General features: G+C 46.2%; 1 protein-coding gene across 2 annotated transcripts in view; it reads left to right on the forward strand.

Moving 5' to 3' along the window:
- Window positions 1-18,088, forward strand: part of Rpn2 (ribophorin II) — a 46,901-nt gene extending 28,813 nt beyond the window's left edge. Inside the window, exons 10-18 of one of the 2 annotated variants that reach the window (XM_034494173.2) lie at window positions 2,601-2,692; window positions 4,609-4,723; window positions 6,932-7,126; window positions 8,097-8,183; window positions 9,844-9,939; window positions 11,727-11,802; window positions 13,526-13,655; window positions 14,967-15,014; window positions 17,461-18,088. In XM_034494173.2, coding sequence (XP_034350064.1) covers window positions 2,601-2,692; window positions 4,609-4,723; window positions 6,932-7,126; window positions 8,097-8,183; window positions 9,844-9,939; window positions 11,727-11,802; window positions 13,526-13,655; window positions 14,967-15,014; window positions 17,461-17,473 — 852 coding nt within the window. In that variant the 3' untranslated portion in view covers window positions 17,474-18,088. The remainder of the gene's footprint in view (window positions 1-2,600; window positions 2,693-4,608; window positions 4,724-6,931; window positions 7,127-8,096; window positions 8,184-9,843; window positions 9,940-11,726; window positions 11,803-13,525; window positions 13,656-14,966; window positions 15,015-17,460) is intronic. The other variant, XM_034494174.2, reaches the window with a different exon arrangement.
- Window positions 18,089-18,524: the final 436 nt, after the last annotated feature.

Consider the following 18,524-nt stretch of genomic DNA (forward strand, 5'->3'; position numbering starts at 1 on the left):
AACAAAGAAGGAAATATCTGGTTAATGTGACTGATGACTGCGCAGTAGTTAACTTGAAGACAGACTTTTTACAGCAAGGACTATAACTAATTTTTTCTTCCCAAATTAGGACTGCTTGAGTCCTCCAAACCTGCTTAGCCTTCCTGCCGTTGAATATCTCACACACCTGTTTTGTATATCTACTTTCAAAGCATCTTGTGTATTCCTCTGTTGAATACCTGGAACTGGCAACCTGGTTGAGGCTTCTGAGGGGGGCAGGAAGTGTGTAATAGTCTGGTTATATGTGTTGTTCAGATTTCTTGGGCCTGAGCTTTCCGATTGCTGATTGTCTGATAGACATGTCAAGAACCTCTATACACTTGACTTCCTATAGGAAAGCTTGCTCTGATTCTGAACCTACTCTGTGTGGTGAGGTGAGGGGCGGCCATTTAGTTCTTTCCATGGCTTGTCCATTTGATGACCTGCTTCTTCCTCTGCTGCCGTAACCATGGAGTTGCCCATCTCATTGCCAGGCAGTGATACCAGATAGAATTCTGCCAGTGAGTGTCTGTGTATCCACAAGAGGAGAGACTGTCTGACAGCTTCTGATTGGAAACCTTTCACATTCAGAAGTTTTCTTAAGCAAAATAAAAAATTATTCAGCCAGATAACTGAGGCTGCTGTCACAAAATGTTTTTTTATTGAAGTAAGAGAAAAGATTGCTAAAAGGGGTTCCTTTAATTTTTTTTCTTTTGGTCTTGATTTGAGCTGTCATATGTTCATGTGGCACACAGCTCTCTTACCATTATCTGTGCAGGCCGCTCTTTTCCTTCATCCTGGCAGTTAAAGGAAACGATTGGCTTTGCCAAGGATTTCTCTGTTACACTCAAGCCTGTCATATTTGGAAGGTTCATGGCTACATTTGCACATGTGCACAAAAATATGCCTTGAGTTTGCATAATTTACACATTCAGACTTAGATTTTTAACATGTTTTCTGTATCTCTTGGATATTTACATTTATTTTAACCTAACTTTAAATTTTATTTCATGGCATTAGCTAGCTTCTCTTTTTAGAAATGTTTTTAAAGGAAGAGCCAGGATGGTCTGGTTTGCACTTAGAACAGAGTCTAGATCTTACTGGTTTGAAACACCCAGGGTTTCTTTTTTGCCTATGACAGGACTCACTAGAGTCAGTTGGAGGCCCTGCTTCATGTTATCTTACTCAGGAAGCCTGAATAAAGGAGCAGGCCTGTGCCTAGACTTCCACAAAGAAATGTGTTTCCTTCTGCTCACATTTCACTGGTCAAAGCAAATCTTATGCTTCACTGTGACTCCAAGAGGAACAAAGGCCGTAGTGTGCCGACCACTACACAGCAGAGAGTGGGGACTTCTTGATTAACAGTATAGAGATTGACCATGGCATCTTACATCTGCGTGGGGAGGGTTACTGGACGCACACTTAGTAGGAGGCCAGAGGCTGATCGTGAGGCCCTCAGCCTGTGGACGTTGAGTGCCTGAGCAGCATACCATACTCTCCATAGTCTTTCCTGTCCACATCGGACACAGTCCTGCCTTCCTGCTGTGCACAGTGACGTGGCTTTATGGAGCCAGTGTGTTTCATAAAGTGCAGATTCCTGGTTGGTAGGACTTCCCGGCATGAGTTATTTAGACATGACTACATAAGAAACTTCCAGTGTTTGTTTTTCAAGATGGTTTCTGTACAGCCTTGGCTGTCCTGGAACTCACTCTATAGACCAGGCTGACCTGGAAATCAGAGATTGACTGCCTCTGGCTCCTGTGTGCTGGGATTAAAGGCAAGTACCACCACCACCCGGCTCCCATATTAATTTTAGGGACCTTTTAAAAATACATATGAGGGTTGGGGATTTAGCTCAGTGGTAGAGTAATTGCCTAGCAAGTGCAAGGCCCTGGGTTCTGTCCTCAGCTCTGAGGAAAAAAAAAAAAAAAAAACATACGAAAGCTAGAGATGTGATGAAGGTCGAGAGCCAAGGTCTTACCTCTTAGGGCTCAGGATTGGGTGGGGTTGAGGAGAGGTGCCATCTGGCAGGTGGGCCAGGTTCACAGTGCTCTCAAAGACTCCTATCCTAGAATTCTTTTCCTACCTTTCACAGTGCTCTCAAAGACTCCTATCCTAGAATTCTTTTCCTACCTTTATTCGCTTTTAAGAGAAGAACATTTTATGGCAGGGATGTAGGTCAGTTGGTAAAACACTTGCCAAGCATATACAAAGCTATGTGAAACTGGAATGGTGACACACCTTTCTGTTCCAACCAACCATTTAGGAGGTAGAAGCAGAAGGATCAGAAGTGCAAGGTCATCCATTCTTGGCTACATAGTTCAAGGCTAGCCTAGGCCATGTGAAATGATCTCAAAAAGTAAGAAAGGAAGGAAAAAAGTAGAAAATTTTGGTCTGTGGATGTGACTCTGTGGTGGTTCTTATCTACCAAGATAGGAGATTCTGGATTGCATGTGCATTTGGAGACACACACACACACACACACACATACACACATACACACACTCACACACACAGGAAAGCTTTGGGTGAACATGTCTCATACCCGTCAGTTGATGAATGTCTTTCATGTTTTGCTGTAGCTTAGAGTCAAGATCTCCACTGAAGTCGGCATCACAAATGTTGATCTTTCCACTGTGGATAAGGATCAGAGCATCGCACCCAAAACTACCCGGTAAGTGGTCTGCGGCCTGGGCGCCAAGGACCCCTAAGCTTCAGAGCTGGAAAGAACATACCGAGGTACTGTGCCCCCTTCAGGTGGTGTCTCTGATGGCAGTGACCCCACTCTCATCCCAAATTCAAGAGACTACGGATCCAGTGGTGGTGTTCTAGGGATCCTAGTGGGCAGGTGGGGATTGTTCTTGCTAGTGTCTGGTTTATGAACCAATTCTGTCACTTCAAGGTCTCAACCTCGAGTCCACTGTGTCGTTCACATTATTTAAGTCAGAGGAAACAGTGGGTTAATTTGATTTTTAGTGCAGTCTTATTTCAGAATAAGCTTTTGGTATGGCCTAATGGAAGCTTTCTGGCCACTATAGGTCTGAATCCAGTTTGAAAACCTTAGACCTAGCTCTAAAACAGAGGTTCTCAACCTTCCCAATGCTATCACCCTTTGAAACAGTTCCTCATGACCCCCAGATATAAGATGATTTTGTTGCTATGTCATAAGTGCAGCTTTTCTACTGCTAATGAGTTGTGACATAAATATGTGTGTTTTCCTATGGTCGCAGGTGTCTGACAGCAGTAAGACTAGTTTCTCTCCATTACTCAGAAGTTTCTGGTAGCCTGAGGCACAGCTTCAGAGTTTTGTTTTTGTTTTGTTTTGAAGTGCAAACTCCTAGGGAACCCTTAACATTTTTAACATAAAAGTATGGAACACTTCAGATTTTCATGTCACCTTTGCACAAGAGTCATAATATTCTCTGTATCATGACAAGCTTTTAATCTATGTGGTAGTGACGTGAGCACTAGCCATTGACATTTGATCAGGGTTGGCCAGAATGCCTGGTGAAGACCGTTTGCCAGTATCACCTAGACCCCTGTTTTTGTGGGGAGGAGTGGGGAGTAGCTTGTCTATATCTTTGGTGTAGTTCAGATCCCAGTTTTACTCTTAGGGAGTGGCTGTAGAGGCAGATGAACCCTGAAGCCATTTTGAAGGCAGGGCGTGCTTTAAGCAAACTCTTGACTTGTGAGTCAGGTAGCGCTGGACTTTTTCCTGTAGCGTTAGTAAAGGGTAAGAGCACTGTTTGAGAATGCACTACAAGAATGTCTGGAAAAGTGGTTTGCAAAGTTAATTCTCCGTGGAGTTGGTCTTCGTGAGTCAGTATAAACTGTGGCTGTAAAGCAAAGCCAGGTGTGAGCTCTGTGACCAGTTTGCTTGCTGATCCTTGGCTGTCTTGGCTGTCTTTCTCTGAAGTCCCAGGAGACCTCTGTGGAAACACAGCTTTCCTCATCAGATCTACCTTTCAAAATGGTCTTTTAAAAAGCCAGTTTCACAGCAGAAAAATAAATTGAGACAGTCCAGGAAATGAAGCATAAAAAAGAAAAAGCCCAGCACCCCTTCTTTGCTTTGCATCCCAGCCTCCTGCTCCTGTCAGCCGCAGTGCTGCTGGCGTCGACCTGTGATTGTTCTCTGCATTCTGCCAGCCCTGCAGCGTGCACATAGGCTCCCTGCACCTGAGCTGGGCCACTTAAGAGCAGGAGTCATTGAAGTGGACGCCTGGAGGTGTACATTTTCCCAGACCCTGGTTCAAGTTCTCTGTTTTACTCAGTCCTGGCCTGCAGCTGAGATTGGAAGCTTGGTGGTCTGGTCAACCTTTGTGGTCATGCAACCTTGGCATGCATGAGACCTGAGTTCTAGCTCCAGCAACAAGCAAACAAACAAAACGAAACAAACAAAGACAGAAAAGAAAATGCCTCTTTAGTGTAGCTGCATTGATCCACTTGGCCTCTAGGCCACAGATAGTTTTATATGTTAGTTGATCCACCATGGGAGTGGTGAAATGGGATAGGCTGTTATTATCCCTGGTTTTGGACAGGGAGATGCTGGGAGAAGACTGACTAATGTGTATATAAAATAATCTCTTTCAGGGTGACCTACCCAGCCAAAGCCAAGGGTACGTTCATCGCAGACAGCCATCAGAACTTTGCCCTGTTTTTCCAGCTGGTAGACGTGAACACCGGTGCGGAGCTCACCCCTCACCAGGTCAGGGTGTGGCCCTGTTGTTCTCCTGTTCAGAAACTGAATGTGCGCTAGAGCAGATGCTCTGACACAGATGCAAATTGACTGCACCTGACAGTCCGGTCAGCGTGTCCCAGGTCCCATTACTCCCTTTGCAGTGATTGTGACCCATTAACTGAAGTACACTTGTTTTTTAAAAAAGGAAAAAGATGAGCTCAGCTCAGCAGCTCAGCTGTGTAGTCATAGAGGCTTGGGGTAGCTGAGACAGGAAGACAGCTCAAGGTTTCCCTGGAGAGTACACGTTTCTCTCATTCTGTTTAGCTGTGCTGTCTCCATCTGGCAGTGTGGTCCTCCTGCCAGTGCTCACTAGCATCACTCAGGGCCTTGTTAAAAGCCTTGTGCTTTTAATGTCAAACTTTCATAGGACTTAGAATTTAAACTCGCGGCTCAAAGGACCTTCTTAAGAGGGCCAGCAAAGGTGACTCAGTGGGTAAATGTTCTGGCTATACAAGCCGGACAATGTGAGTTCCCTCCTGGAACCCATGTAAAACCAGAAGATAAACAACACACAGACTTGGCTTCCAGACACACGAGCTACCATTCATTCCTGTGCATAGATCATTGTCTCTCACACACAATAGTGTTTTTTAAAGGAGCTAAAAAGATTTTCAAACCATTTCCCCAGGAATGTCCTCTTTCTCAGATACCCCCTAGCTTCCCACCTCTCAAGTTTTTCTCAGTTCTCAAGGACTACTCTTGACCGTGTCACATACATGGTTAGGTGTTGTACAAAGGGAATTTCAGGTAAATATTCTGAATGCTGAAAAACAAACATTGTCAAAACCAGTAGACTTTGGTATGCTGTACTGGAATGTTAGCAAGAGCCCGTGGACCACTGAAGTGGGTTTGCTTGCAGGCCTTGTTTCTTGCGGCCATAGGTTCTATGTATAGCTGTGCCACTAGAACAGCCCTGGCTGTTCAGTTTCTCCCTGTCTTTCACCCACCAACTTCAGGTAGCTTAGCCAGGACCTGTGCTCAAACTGACTTAAAGCACTTGAGCCTCTCAGCATTTCCCAGTTCTCTCCCAGAAGGACATTAGCCAGCCACATAGAACAAAGAAGAAATGAGAAGACTAAATGGAGGTGGGGCTGAGGCCCGATAATGTAAGGGAATGGGGCTTTGTCTGGATTCTCCCAGCTTTTCTCTGTAATTTGTGACTTAGTGGTGTGACGTTTTGAAGATGAGCGTGACAGTGCAGGTGGAAGACGGGCATCCTCTCCCCACCCTGGACGACAAGACTGAGTGTCAGGATGCTGTGCTCTGTGGGCCTTCCCCTAATAGTTTGATGTGTGGACTGACAAATGAGATTTATGCTTTGTGTGTAGTTCAGTGCTAGCTGTGTTGCTATGGCAACTCACGTATCTAGCCTTCTAACCTATAAATTGGAGCTAAACATTTGTCTTGTTGAATTCTTTGCCTTGAAGCCCTTGAAAGGAAAGCCTGTGTGGATATTAAATTTTGTTGCAGTTCTAATGCACACTGGCAAGACCTTAGTTTCTTATGCCTTAACTGGCTAGACCCAGAACCACTGTGCTGAGGCTGGGCAGCTACTGACAAATGGTGCTTGACGGGCTCCTACTTCCCAGGCTCTGCACTTCGTGCTTTGCATGCACTGTTACAATATCTTCACACACAGGCACCAAAGAAGTTAATGTTTCTGTGTTAAAGATGGAGAAGTCACGGTGCAAGGAGGTTAAGTGACTAAGTGATGGAGCTGGTCACTGTGTTCAGAGCCAGGCTCTCTGTGACACCAGGCTGCTCTGTCCCCTTAGAACTCTGCCTTGTTATTGACAGCAGAGCCTTCTCTGCGACATCTTGAGCTAGACTCACTGGGAAATTAAAAGCGAGCCTCCTTCCCCCTTGTTTCCCTCTCTTCGCTCTGGTGAAGAAGTTGATCGGGCAGCTCAGTGGCCAGACCGGGCGGGAGGGCAAATGCTCACATTGGGTGTTGAGCTCCGAGTCGCTGAGCATTGCTGGACAGCTAAGTCAGGATTCTCCTTATTCCAGCAGAAAGTTATCTCTGGTAGGAACTAGGGTCAGATGGCTGCTTTTTCCCTCTGAGGAGCAGGTCTGCCTGAACCAGAGCTCTCAATATGACAGAAGAGTGGGACTCTATTCCTGGCTGACTCAGCATGGGGCCCTCTGATCAGATGGAATTCTTGTTCTTACCAGACATTTGTTCGGCTTCATAACCAGAAGACTGGCCAGGAAGTGGTGTTTGTTGCTGAGCCAGATAACAAGAATGTATATAAGTTTGAACTGGACACCTCTGAAAGAAAGATTGAGTTCGACTCTGCCTCTGGCACCTACACACTCTACTTAATCATCGGGGATGCCACTTTGAAGAACCCAATCCTCTGGAACGTGGTATGTGCCCAGTAGGCACCTAGGTGAGGTCTGTGGTGCTGCACCTCACACGGACAGCCTTGCTATGAGACAGGGTCATACACCGCGGCCTTAGCACATAGTAAGGCCTGAGAAGTATTGATCAAACGAACGGATGAAATACACACATCCCATGAATTTCTATAATTATTTTATCGGAAAGAGGTTTTCTGGTTACATCAAGGCACCGGAGCATACATAGACGAACAAATGTGGACTTTGTCTTTGAGACCTGTTATAGCCTGGGGAAGAAGAGGGCAGTGAATGTGCAGAATGCTAGTTAATAATGTTCAGCAATTCTGTGAGTATGCTATAGGTTTCATGGTTGTTTCTTCCTTATAGGCCTTACTTTTTTGATAGTTCTGATGACAGAAACATGAAATACAGCTTTGGAGCAAGGGATTAAAGTAAGGAACCACGGGGTTTCTTAGACTAGCATCTGGGAGGGCATGTTTAGGAGTCGCCTCCAGAGAAGCTCAGCCTGCTCTCAGGGACACAGGAGGCTTCCGAGCCTTCAGTCTGGTAAAGGAGCAGGAAGTGATGGGTTTGGAATGTGGCAGAGGGCAGGACTGTCAGCAAAGTCAGACAGGACTGTCTCCATGCAGGATGGAGGAACAGCCACCTTTCTGCTACTTTCAAGATTCCTTTTCTTCTCCTTGATACTTTTGTGTCATTTTTATGTGATTAAATCCCACTTTCCAGGGACAGGATACCTGGCAGTGTCTGAATTCCAGCTGTAGCAGCCAGCACACCCACTGGGGTTTTCTGTAGTGAGCAGCTCAGGGGGCTTTCCCACCACACAAGTAGGAGATTGGAATCCTTGCTCTTCAGATTCTCACTGCCTCCATCTGCCAGCTGATAGATGAGCAGTGACTGGACTGTGGAGAGCCTTTTCAGTCCTGGGCTTGGCCTCTTCCTACCCTGTCCCTCTAACTAGTCTTGTTTTTTTCAGGCTGATGTGGTTATCAAGTTCCCTGAAGAAGAAGCTCCCTCTACTGTGCTGTCCCAGAACCTTTTTACCCCAAAACAGGAAATTCAGGTATAGTTCAAAGGTGTATCCACTAAGCCTAGAGTTGAAATGGACCCAGGGAGAGAAAACTGCAAAGTCCTGGGCTGTGGCTCTGGCCCTGAATTCAGCCTGTTTGCATGTGGTGCTTTATGGTGTGAATCTTACCACTCTGGAAATTAGGCAGGGCAAGTTAGTAGTCCCATTTTCCAGCTGAAAGCACAACAGAGATGACACTAGATCCCAGACCACCCCTGGGCACTCTGAGGCATGAGAAGGGTTTGCTCTTACCCTTTCTGCTGTATAAGTCAGACTAAGGGCTGAGAGCTCACCTGGGGGTCAGGGCTTTACTGCCCTGGGCAGGTTCTTGTCTGTCTTAGGCCACTCCATTTCCTTGTGACACACAATAAGCAAGCCCAGCCCAGCCCAGCCCAGCCCAGCCCAGCCCAGCCCAGCAGAGATGATGAGGACAAAAATGGGTAAGTAAGGAAAGGCTTTTCAGTGTCCCTGAAACTCTTCATAGAGTAAACACAGCTATCAAGGAATGTGAGGTAGGTCCCAGAGTGCACCGCTCTACGGTTCTGAGATTCAGTCATCATGGCAGTGTGAAGCCCACTTGTGAGAGAGTGGGAAGTATGAAAAGAGAGGCACCTCCTCTCATCACCCTGCTAACATGAACAATAGCCAGGTGTGTTGGCCTGCACCTTAATCCTAACATTGGTGAGGCCGAGGCAAGAGGAGCCTAAGTTCCAAGAATTAAGAATTAAATAAAGGACAGGGCCTCGGAGGGCGGGGAGAAGGATTCTTTCTAAATCATGTTCTATGGCATCGTTTAGCATTAGCAGGATTTTCTATGACAAGGAAGGGGGCTGGATGGGCTACAGGATCGACCAGGGCAGCAGTCATGAAAGACAGCACTAAGAGACCAGTGTCAGCAAAGAGGAGCCACCGTTTGAACATGGGGACTACAGCCTCCAGCAGAGCTACCTCGAAATAGAGCTGGGTCAGTTGCTCATGGCGAGTGGGAAAGAGGCCATAGTTTACACATGAAGAACAGATGCTTTCAAAGATGGGAGTACACAGTGTCACAACTCATGTGTCCCTCAAAAGGTCTTTCACAAGCCTAGCAGAGTGGCTGTGGCCCTCCCTACTCTCGTTTCCTTACTTAGAAACTGAGGCACAGCGTACCATGCCACTAGTCTCAGCCAAACATCACTTGGGCCCAAGTATATTCTGTGGACTCCTAGTGCATTGCTGCTTCTGCTACCGCAGGCCATTGAGGTGAGCTGCGCAGTGTCTGCTCAGAACAGATGAAACATGTCTAAGAGGTATGCTACCCAGCTTTCTGGCTTGACTCTAGAAGTTAAACAGGACTGGTGACGGAGGTCTGTTCAGGGGATCTCTAGAGCCATGACTGGGGAATAAAAATACGGTAGGGTGGACCATCTGTAATGAGGCCCTGATGGATCTTAAAGAGTTGCAATCTCCAGCCTCTAAATGGCAAAAAGTCATTGAGGAGAAAGGTTAGCCATATACTAGCTGGAACCAGAATAGTGTCCTGGGAAGAGACGCCTGGGATCAGAGAAGTATCGTAAAGCCAGTCAAAGGCTTGGTCTCAGGAGGTATTTCCTCTCTACAATTGTTAGCATTTGGTTAGCATTCTGAAACTTTGTGATGTGTCCTCTCTTGTCAGCACCAGTTCCGAGAGCCTGAGAAGAGGCCCCCCACGGTGGTGTCCAATACATTCACGGCCCTCATCCTCTCACCCTTGCTCCTGCTCTTTGCACTGGTAAGTCGCCATTATTAGCGTGGGCAGTGTATCTGGCTCCAGGCAGGACAGATGTAGCCATTCCAAAAGAGTCTTTGTGCTCTGGCCTAAGCACAGCTCTAGAGGGGCCCAGCAACTGTGATTTGAACTAATAGACAGTTCTAGAATAAGCAGAGTTCCCCATGGTGAAGAAAGAGCCAAATAAACCCATCCATTAAGAAGGGAGCATGAGAGAATTTCTGCAGACAGTGACCAGTGTGCAGTCTGAGATCCTCTGGGAGAATGCTCAGATGAGAGCAGGTGTGGGAAAAAATGGAGGTCAGTGTTGATAGCTTTAAGACTGGAGAACAAGCTCTGCATTCCAGATCTCCTGAACGGGAGGCCCACTTAGAAGAGGTGTTAATTAGTCTGTCCACACAATAAATGGTGTACCAGTTTAGCAGACTGACAGATGTGCACACTGATGCCAACAGCTGTTACAGAAAGAAGCCGGCAAAGAGATTAGGTATATTCAGTGTGATCTTCTTTGTGGAAAAGTTTTTAAAGCTGTATTAGTGTTTGTCATCTCTAGGGAGGAAACAGTATGGAGGTTGTAAAAGAAGGAAATTGCTACTTTAATAATGATGTTTAGTTGGGTGGTAGTAGCAGCCATGGCAGAGGAGGTAGCACCCAGGAGGCAGAGGCAGGCAGATCATCTGAGTCAGCATGGTCTACAGCATGAGTGCCAGGACATCCAGAGCTACGAAAGAAACGCTGTCTCCAAAAAAAAAAAAAAAAAGTTTATTTATGTATGTGTGTATATACATACATGTATGAGGTATCTGGGTTTGTTTTGTTGTTTTGGTTTTGGTTTTTTGGTTAGTTTTTGTTTTTTGTTTGTTTGTTTTCCGAAACAGGGATTCTCTGTGCAGCCCTGGCTGTCCTGGACCTCACTTTGTAGACCAGGCTGGCCTCAAACTCACAGAGATCTGCCTGCCTCTGCCTCCCAAGTACAAGAACCAAAGATGTGTGTTACTACAGCTGGTTTGTGTTCACTTTAAAAAACAAAACAAAACAAACTGTCTTGGGCCAGGTGTATGGTCTACAGAACAAGTTCCAAGACACCCAGGACTACATAGAGAAACCTTGTCTCAAACCCTCCTTCCCGCAACCCCCCACAAAAATTTTTTTATCTTGGAACTGGCTGTGTAGACTGCTGTCCTTGAAATCACAGAGATTGCCGGCCTCTGCCTTCAGACTGCCATGAAATTTATGCCAGACTCAATTTGTATATTTTAACCAATTAAATTTTTCCTATGAAAATGATGAATGTATGTACATAACCTCGAATCTTGGAGAATTTGGGCAAACAAAACTTTAGATATTATTTTTGGCAAGTTACCTGTGTTTTAAATTAGCTAGTTGATTTTCAAACTAAGAGGAATTTCAAAAAAAGAGGAATGTTAAAACTACAAAGTGTGCCACAAACTTTCAAACAGACCTGGTGTGCGGGTGTTTTTGTATTGGGGCGATGGAGGCACAGAATCCACCATGAGAGCATGTTCCTGCTGCCTGTGGTTTACTGTCCTGACTCCTAGACAACTTAGTAGAACTATCAGTCATTTTTGATCGATGCAGCTTCTGACCTTTCAGAGGGAAGAAGAGACAGTTCTTCCTAAGGACTTAGAATGGCATGCTTGTCACCTAGGAAAATCCCTGTCCTTCTAGTGTATATGAACTTTGAAGCTCCGGGACTCGGATCAGTGTTGGCATAGTATGTGTCACCTCACTTTCACACTGTAATCTTCATTTATTTCTCGGTCACTTAGTGGATCCGGATTGGAGCCAATATCTCCAACTTCACCTTTGCTCCTAGCACAATCATCTTTCACCTGGGACATGCTGGTAAGTGCCCCAGGCTGCTAATTCCATTTAACCTCTTCTGACATTTTGCCTGCCCACTCTAAAGCCCTGTTAAGTAGGCCCACGACCCATTAACTATAATGGCTTAATAGCACAACATTTCCCTCTTCTTCCTGGCCTTTCAGCACAGTTAATATGATGATAAACCTGTTTGGCCTGTCAGCTTACAACAGCTGTCATTCTATTGGGCCTCATTGTACTGGGAGGCTGTGGCAAGCCATTTACCCTCATTTAATAGCCCCCATTCATTTCCAGAGATTACTCACTTAACATGTCTTTACACTGAGCTGTCTTCCTGGATGAAGAGCATGTAATGCAGTTTCCAAAGGTTATCTTTCCCCACCACATTGATCTTCATATTTGCTGGCAGCTGTATCTAGACAGTGCTAGAAAACCCCGTCCTTGATCAGGCACACTGCCCTCCACTGTTTTTGGAGGTTGTAGAACCTAAACAGCCTAAGCCTAACAAGAGTAGATTCCCAGATCTGGAAGCATTTCTAAGCCTTTGCATCTCACTGGGAACTTAATGTTTTAATTCCTTTGCCTCTTGAAGGCGTCATCATCGCTGCATCTGTCCATAGTATATGGCTTCTCCAGGAATCCATACAAGAATCTCTTTCCAGGCAAATGTGGAAATATTTTTGAGAAAAGGGAGTCTGTAACTTTGATGAGATTCTCACATTGGTTCCTGACCTCAAAAATCAATCACCTCTGTGGTAGTTCATCTGTCGTCCTGGGCAGAACTGGTAGGGTGACCTTTCTTAGTTACTGGACTTGAATGACAGCGCTTCTCAGTCAGGCTGGGAGCAAGACACGAATAGAAATGTGTTTAGAGCCATGGCATTCCTTGCCAATGTGCTTTTAAGTGTATTTCCTTGTTTGAGTCTCATTAATCAACCCTGATGGGGTAACTGGGATAGGACCTCTGACTCATTTGATGGTAAAAGAATTTGGTCTCAGGGAAGCTACAAGCTGGGAAGGGTGGAGCCTACAGAACCCAGTGCTCTCAGAGCCCAGCTCTTCCCATTGAGCCCTCCCAGGCACCTGCTCACTTCTAGGCCACAGTGGCAAATTGTTCTTAATATGTTTCTAATTAAAAGGAAATGACTAATTGGTTTATGCCCTCAATGTTTTCATTAAGAATTTGAAAGCTAAGGGCTGGAGAGATGGCTCAGTGGTTAAGAGCACTGGCTGCTCTTCCAGAGGTCATGAGTTTAATTCCCAGCAACCACATGGTGGCTCACAACCATCTGTAATGGGATCTGATGCCCTCTTATAGGGTGTCTGAAGACAGCTACAGTGTACTCACATATAATAAGTAAATAAAAACCTTTGTGACAGAGCAAGTGGGGCCAGAGCGAGAAGGAGAAGGGAAGGGGGGAAAAAAGAATTTGAAACCTAAAATTATCCCAAATATTAGAAAGTAAAAACAAAACATGAAGGAAGCAGAGTGGGTGGGAGCAGCCCTAGAGATCAGAGAGGTGACAGGGCCTGAAGTCAGAGTCTCACCTGGGAGCAGCTCTAGAGATCAGAGAGGTTACGGTGTCTGAAGTCAGAGTCTCTAGATTTCTTGGTAAAGAAAGCTCAAAGGCAAGTATATTGTCATCTGTTGTCTGGTGTTGAAATAAAAGGGTTAAACACCCTGCTCCCTACCCCCTCCCCACTATCACTGCTCCCATTAACTGGATGTCGTGACACTTTGTAGCAATGCTGGGGCTCATGTATGTCTACTGGACTCAGCTCAACATGTTCCAGACCCTGAAGTACCTGGCTGTCCTGGGCACTGTGACATTTCTGGCTGGCAACCGAATGCTGGCCCAGCAGGCAGTTAAGAGGTGAGGCTGGGGATGGACCAAGCTCCAGGGTGGGATAAGAGATGTTTGTGTGGGCACTCCAGCCTAGCTGTGAGACCACAAAGGTATGTGGCAGAATGATTCACGTCCTTGGGGGCAAGTCTGACACCTTCCTCCAGCCTGTTAGGGAAGAAGCCATAAGCAGGACTTGTAAAGAAGAAAGTAGCTTTAGTGACCTGTAGTAGATGTTTGAAAGTCACAGTAGTCAATGTCCTCACATTAGAAGGGGGTTGGGGGAGGGGGAATGACTACATTGTGTGGACGAAGTGTGCTAGCCATGAAGTATAAAAATCCTTCTTGCCCTCCCCTCCTGTAACCCCAAAATGGCACCTCTGTTGGGGCTCTGGATGGTGCCAGACCTGTTCCTCCCATCTTCAGGTCTGTATTCTGCCCCTCAGCAATTGTGTGGGCATGGCAACCCAGCGAAAGCCAGCATGAGAGGTAGACAAATGCTCAGACCTTGATGTGGTAGCAGCATGACTTTCAGAACAGAATTGGAGGCAAATTTAAATGTCACATAGGTCTTTCTCATTGATTTGACTTTATAGAACCTGACTGGTTTCAGCCACGCAAAGACCAATAAGAAAAGGTCAGAATTGCTTTCACCTTTGAAAGAAGTTATTTTCAGACTTACCCTGCTTTCTCTTTTCTGGGACTTTTGCTGGCAGAATAGAACTCAGAAACATGCCCTTAAACATGCTGCCAGTTGCATCTGTTTGATCCAAGAGGGGTGTTATCAAGGAGACCACTAAGGACTGGGCAGGGTTGGGGGTCTCATTGTAAGCTGCCTCACCATGAGCTCCTGTGCAAACATCCCTGACTTCCCTGGGCCCCGTCTAGGTCCCAACAGAGCTGCCCTCAGTGCCCCCAGTTGTAGCTGCTTCACCCCTGACACTGCACATTGCATCCAGAAAAGGAAGGCCGGGACTTGGTTGTTTTTCCTTCAGCGACCAGTCTGTGCTCTGTCCGTTAACTTCTTTCTTCTCTGGAAATTGTCCACAAGAACAATGAAGTCAAGGGAAGAGCAGTGTGAGAAATACATTCCCTGTAGATCCATGCAGCAGATGTTTCCACTGTGGAAGCCCAACTTAAATGCACTTTCTGGAAAGACCCATGGTTCTCATTAGAGACCTGGTGGCTCTCCCATCCCCACCTCCTCTTCACAAGTCCGACAGCCTGTGCGGCCTGGGAAAAGGCCCAGCCTTGACAGGAGCTCTGGTCTGGTTTACCATGTGTGTCCTCAGCTTGTCTCTCACTTCCTTTCTTGATTCTCAAACCTCTTTCCTTTGGCAGGATCGCTGCAGAGCAGAGCAGTAGATTGGCAAAATATAGGACACTACGGTAAAGATGAAGGGCGACTCATCCCAGAGGCAGGCTCCCTCTCCCGTCTTGCCCACATCATGCATGCCAGTTACTGTCCCATTTCCACCATTTCCACCCGCTCGATCCTCCCCACCACTCCCTCTACCAGGGTGAATCCAGAGGCTGTTTGACAACTTGTTAAATGACCTTGTGGCTGGCCCCGGGCCAGCCTTCCCGGAGGATACCGCCATGTATATAGTAGCCCCTCTGTGTGAGAACAGGAGTTGAGGAGAAGTCAAGTCCAACTTGGACTTCTTGCCAGGGCCCCATCCACCCTGACTACTTGGTTCACTAAGCGATGGTCCCATGGCAACTCCCGGCACACCTTGTCACTACTTCTAGGACTTTCCGGAACACTTGGCTGAACCATGCAATTTGGTGAGATTCAGTTGTGAATGACTGATGACCACAGATCAAAGCCGACAGCAAAATCTTACCTGGAGCACAGGGTGTGACACACAGCAGCCCTCCTTTCAAGGGCTCTTGATGGGGCAGCAGATTCAGTCAGGATTAGAGCAAGGGCAGAGGTGGGGTGCTGCTTCCTGGATCTGCTCCTGCAGACGACAGGTCAGAGGCTCTGTGGAGCATCCTTGTCCAGTATGTCGACTCTTGTCTCCCTCCCTCAAGCACTGCAGTGTGAACCTATGGACAACACACCCAAAAATACCATCTCCCCAACCTGGAGGTGTCTGCATTGGCCTGTGTGACATAGTTGGCTGATTCCTGCCTTACACCACAAGTAGGAGAGAGAGATTTTAATTTTCATTCGTGTCTCCTTTTATCCCTTGCCTTAGAAATAGCTTTCCCTGCCAAAGAAATGAAGCAAATCCCGGCACACCTAGTTTTTAATCCTCTGGAAATAGGAAAAGTCAACAAAAGCATAGGATTTAGCACTTTCTCAGTGCAGTGTTAGCATAAGCTGGGTCACCTTGTCCTTAAAAAGAAAATGGCTTACACCTGCAGTCCCGACATGTGGAAGGCAGAGGCATGAAGGTCAGGAGGTCAGTTTCATCCTGGCCTATAGGAGACCCTGTATCTAGATAAATAAATAATGAATACATAAGCAAAAATAAGCATGTAGTCATACAGCTCCCACCTAGTAAGATAGACTCTGCGGTCCAGAAGGCTCCTTTGAACCCTGGTCTAGGCTGTCCCTCGCCTACCCTTATTCTTTTGGTTTTGCCCTAAATTTCAGTTGCTTTGTCTGAGATTTACCTTCAGAACTAGTTCTTTCTGTGACATGTCCAGTTCTTTTGTTCTTTACTCTGACCACCCCCCCCCACCCCTGCTGTCCAAGTCTGGTCATTGGAGCCTTTGAGATGTGTGGGGCCTGGAACCCCATGTGCAGGCTTACCCCGTGTGACTCAGTGCTGCTGACGAAGGGCACATGTTGATTTGAGCGAGTATAATGGAGTCTTTCAGTTGTTGGCCAAGGTCTGGGTTTTTGAGTTCTGCTATCTCATTTCATACCCTTGCTGTCCTTCCAGCCTGGACACTGTCAGGTACAACCCTAATGTCAGGAACTTGTGAAAGAATTAAAGGCACACATACTGGTCTGTAGGATCCAACACCATGCCTGCATGCCCTTCTGAGGACTGCTTTAATCAGTTGGTTTGAAGCCTGCCATTCTGTGAGACTGGTAGAATCTTTCCAATTCTCACCATGGCCCACGGCCTGCTGAGCTGCATTCTGTCACCCTTGTTGCTTGCTCTCTGCTCTTACCTGGCTGCGTTCTGTTTGGTTACACATTTCCTCCTTGAGCTTCCGCAGGTCATTCCCCACAGGGAATGATGGGAAGAAAATGGCTGAGAGATTCTCATCTGAGAATGCTGAGAATGCACTATCCTAGCACTCAAGAGGCTGAGGCAGGAGGATCACAAGTTTGGGGCCAGCCTGAGCTACATTACGTAACAAAATATCTTCCCCCCCCCCCAAAAAAAAAAAAAACCAAAGCCAGTCAACCAGCCAACTAGCCTACAAACCAAAAAAGAAAGGAAGGAAGACCAGACAAACAAAACAGTGGCTCTGTGAGCCAAGTGCCCTTTTCAGTACTCTTTCTTGAGTAGGTTAGTTGCTGAGTCTGTACTGGCAAGAATGTAGGCAGCTGGCAGGATTAAACTCTTTCTGACTGAAGTCTTCCCTGTTTGGGCCTGTACTGTGAGAGGTGTGCCTGGAATTACCTCATCCCCGTGTTTGCACACACTCCTTCCTCAGTCCTTGGCTTACTTCATGGTTTTCGGGTCATCATGGGCTTCAGCTGTTTTTTGAAATGAGACGGGGCATTCAAAAATGGAGCCAGTAGATACAGGGCTGTCCCCTTGTCAAAAACATCTTCCAGTGGGAGAATGCCTGTCTTCCCACATAAGAACAATCACTGTCCTTTTAAACCATCAGTAATTGTATGTCTGTCTCCGTTTTCTTCCAGAACAGCACATTAGTTCCAGAGGAAGTTTGAAGACTGAAGGCTGAAATGAACATCTAACAAGAAGTGGCTCTGGAGTTTGTAGTGGGAGAGGAAGGCCTGGGGACCGAGCAGGAAAGGAGGAAGTACCTCTTATTTAGAAAAAAAAAAAGTTGGGCTGTGCTTACCTGTTCACTTGTTTCTCACATTTGCTTCACAGAGCAGATATGTTTGGGCCCAGATTGTCCCTTTGTTGTGAGGCCTGGCAAGATGCTGTGAATATCCCAGCCAGGTTGCCCAGATGTTATATTTGAAGTTGAAATCTATAATTCATCAGCTTTGGAATAAAGAGAATGGTGGACTCCCAGTGGTGATGGAGCCTTGCATGTGTAATGTGAGGACTCAGCAGTCTTCAGTTGGGCCATCTCACCCCTTTCTTAACAGTACTCAAAGTGACCTAGAAAACAAAAGGCCTGCGTCCTTTCGGCTCCAGTAGCAAGCACTTTGTAGGAGCCATGCTTGTCCTTGAAGATTCTTCTGTGTTCTGTTCAAAAGACCTGCTTGCTCTAGGCTTTTGCCTTGAACATTTGGGCTTGGTGTGTAGAGAAGGGTTGAAATTGTGTCAATAAATAAAGCTGACTGCTTCGGTCCATTCCTTCTGTGATAAAATACCACAAGGCAGCAGGTACAGTAAAAAACAGTACAGCAGAAACAGTACAATAGATCATTTATGGGCGGGCAGTAAGATGGTTTATAAGCAATATAATAGATGGATGGATAATTTATAAATAAGAAGGTAGATTGGTGTGTGGAGATAGACAGACAGACAAGATAGATAGATAGATAGATAGATAGATAGATAGATAGATAGATAGACAGACAGACAGACAGACAGACCGACCCAACAGTCCTAAGAACTAGAAGGTTGGTAAGTAGTGAGAGAGTCTGCCCCTTCCAGATGTTGATGCCGGATCTGTTCGAAGAGACAGAAGGGACAGGACAACAAAAGAGTAGCCAGCTAATTCCCCTGGCCCTTGAATAAAGCTAATAATCCAGACACTTGTGTGAGCCACCACACCATTTAATGC

This window comes from Arvicanthis niloticus, chromosome 2 (assembly GCF_011762505.2).
Source record: "Arvicanthis niloticus isolate mArvNil1 chromosome 2, mArvNil1.pat.X, whole genome shotgun sequence".
In the NCBI taxonomy this organism is placed as follows: Eukaryota; Metazoa; Chordata; class Mammalia; order Rodentia; family Muridae; genus Arvicanthis; species Arvicanthis niloticus.